We start from the raw sequence: 2847 nt of genomic DNA, 5'->3' as shown, positions 1-2847 counted from the left end.
GGACACCCGCTATGCTGTATTGACCGGAATTATTATTAACACAAGCATCCACATTGAGTTTAAAGGTACCTGCATCTGGTGCCATCCATCTCCTATCATCCAATACACTATGAGCAATAACTGTTTGTTGATCAAGAGCCTTAGCTTTTTGAAAGTCTGAAGAAAGGTTAAGCTCCAAGAGACATCCGCTGCCATACTGGTTCTGCTGTCATCATGATCAGATTTTGTCTTTCTTTCCAGATTGCCCAAGTTTAAATAGCAAAATTTTCAAACTCAACCTTCGATAATTTGTCCCTCATCAAAAAACAATAATCAATAGTACTGCACTTTTTTCCCAAACTGATTACTTGATAGAGATCAGAATTTTTCCATATTGCCTTAGATGTGTAGCAAAAAAATAAAGAGTGACATGTTGTGTCTTGTGTATTGAAGCAAAGCACACATGCGCCAGAGGTTGGAACATGATGCCTTTGGAGATTGACATAAAAATGATACTATTGTCAAAAATAATAATTTTGACATAAAAATGATACTATTGTCATGAGTTGGGTGTCAGATCGGAGATTCGTCTCACAAAATTGACTCATGAGACAGTTTTTCAAAAAAATTTATATGAATATTTTGATTTCCTCCCATATAGTTATTATTAATAATAATAATTATTATTAAGGACTTAGGTCCAAATAAGTCTTGTTATGATGATAGTTGGCCTAACTTTATCTTAAAAGTTAATTTAAAGAAAATGATTGTCATCATTTAAGAAACCGGCATTCTAAGCTTATTAACGTAAATATACTAAATGTAATATTTTATAGAAAATCATTTTTTTTTGCCACAACTTAATTAATTTTATTAAATATTGAATAAATGTAATATTTTTTTATGAAAATTTGGATTTTCTTTATTCACAACTTAATTGATTTTCTTAAATTTTATCTTTGTTATTTTAAATTATCATGAAAAATTACTATTTTTCGTTTGGTTCTGAATCCTATATTTAAAAAAAGTAGTATTTGGATTTCAAATTATATTATAATTTTTTTTATTTTTATATAATGTTTTCACTAATCTCTTATAAGTTGTTCTGATTTGAGTTTTAATCTCGTAATTTGTTAAAGTTTGGTTTTCATCTAATAATTTAATTTTTGTTTTTGCTTTTGTCTTTTTTTTTTTTCTTTAATCAAAACCACAAAATTCACCGGAGATAAAACACTGTTCTTTAACTTCCGAGATTGAGAATATCAAGCGAATCTTCTTTAAAGCAAAATGAATGCAGTCTCCTTTGATAATCGTGCACCTTAATCAGAATTTGTTGAGGCCTATAAATTCCAGTGATGTAATGTACAAGATTAAGCAAGTAATACGAACTAGTGATTCCTTAATTACAATGAAAGAACCACGGCTACCGATGGATGTGCTCATTGAAGTTTTGATACTTCTCCCATTGAAGTCTCTATTAAAATTCAGGTGTGTTTCTAAAACTTGGCGAGATTTGATCAGCAGCCCTTTGTTCGTCGATAGGCACCTGAAATGCGATAGGAAACATAGTGTCCTGCTCGTTAAACGTATACCAAATCAAGTTTTGCCACCACAAAGTGGGGAAAGTCAGATGCTCTCTTTTCACGATCCTGATTTCCCTGAATTATCTGTCTCACCCGATCTGTATATCCCAATTTCGAAAGATTTGCACATCCCTTCGTATAATCTCTCAAATTTCCCAATTCATGGTCCTTGCAATGGTCTTGTCTGCATAGCTCTTGGAGAGATTGTTTTCTTGTGTAATCCGGCATTGCGGGAATTCAAGCTGTTGCCCCCTCTAAAATTTCCGGAGAATAATACGGCCTATCCCTTAGGATTTGGATTTGGGTTTGACCAAATCGGTGGTGTTTACAAGGTTATCCGGATATCGTATGAGCATGACTTAAATTACACCTGGGTTGATTTGTACGATTCAGCCTCCAATTCTTGGGAGCAAATAGAAGCAAATGTGCCTGATATCATTGAATCACTTAGCGTTGGACTCGTCTTTAAAGGTGCTATTCACTGGTATGCCATCACAGATTATCTTGATGATCATCCGTTCGTTCTATGTTTCGACATCAGCTCAGATGAATTTCAACATTTAGATTTCCATGATAACTTTTCTCCACCTAAAGGAGACCCGGAGCTGATGGAGATAGATGGTTGCCTCGCAATGGTTTTTCGCGATTTTTCAATATATTCGGAAGTGACAAATAACGATATTGAGATCTGGGTGATGAAGGAATATGGGAAGAAGGAATCATGGATGAAACACTTTGTTATTTGCATCTCCTCTTTTTTTTGGCCTCTTTTATTTTTGAAGAACGAGTGGTTGGTATTTCAAACCTTCAAGGGTCAACTGGCAGCTTGTACGATCCATGGAAACGGGTTCAAAGAATTTGAGATTTATGGATCCCTTCGTTTGATGAGTGCAGTAATTTACGAGGAGAGCTTGATTAGTCTAAAAGATATAATTTCAAACGACAGAGATTGTTAAAACAGCTCTTTCAATGGTGCAAGTCCATTGCAGATTTGATTGCCGAAGCTATTCCGAGGTATTTTGCTATAGATGTTTAGATGTTTGTAGCAACTTTTATTTTGAGAAACACTTGTAACTCTAGATTTGATGAATGATAAATGAATGAGTGAGTCTCATGTGAGACCGTCTCACGGATTATAATCTGTGAGACAGGTCAACCTTACCCATATTCACAATAAAAAGTAATACTCTTAGCATAAAAAATAATATTTTTTTATGGGTGACCCAAACAAGAGATCCGTCTCACAAGTACGACCCGTGAGACCGTCTCACACAAGTTTTTGCCT

General features: G+C 34.3%; 1 protein-coding gene across 2 annotated transcripts; it reads left to right on the top strand.

The window, feature by feature from the left end:
- Positions 1-1216: 1216 nt before the first annotated feature.
- On the top strand, positions 1217-2640 carry LOC140812474 (F-box/kelch-repeat protein At2g43270-like). Of its 2 annotated transcripts, XM_073170742.1 has the most exons (2): positions 1217-2046; positions 2157-2372. In XM_073170742.1, exons 1-2 carry the CDS (start codon positions 1271-1273, stop codon positions 2236-2238), a joined length of 858 nt encoding a protein of 285 aa, XP_073026843.1. In that variant the 5' UTR covers positions 1217-1270; the 3' UTR covers positions 2239-2372. The 2 variants fall into 2 exon arrangements, with proteins under 2 accessions (XP_073026843.1, XP_073026842.1); XM_073170741.1 differs by having other exon boundaries at positions 1217-2640.
- The last annotated feature ends 207 nt before the right edge of the window (positions 2641-2847 follow it).

The sequence above is a fragment of the Primulina eburnea genome, chromosome 14 (assembly GCF_022965805.1).
Source record: "Primulina eburnea isolate SZY01 chromosome 14, ASM2296580v1, whole genome shotgun sequence".
Taxonomy (NCBI): Eukaryota; Viridiplantae; Streptophyta; class Magnoliopsida; order Lamiales; family Gesneriaceae; genus Primulina; species Primulina eburnea.
Note: the sequence above shows the minus strand (reverse complement) of the source record. Positions and strands in the feature narration are given on the sequence as shown.

Excerpts from the sequence above, each read along its gene's own strand:
- LOC140812474 (XM_073170741.1), top strand. The coding sequence starts at position 1,271 with ATGCAGTCTCCTTTGATAATCGTGCACCTTAATCAGAATTTGTTGAGG.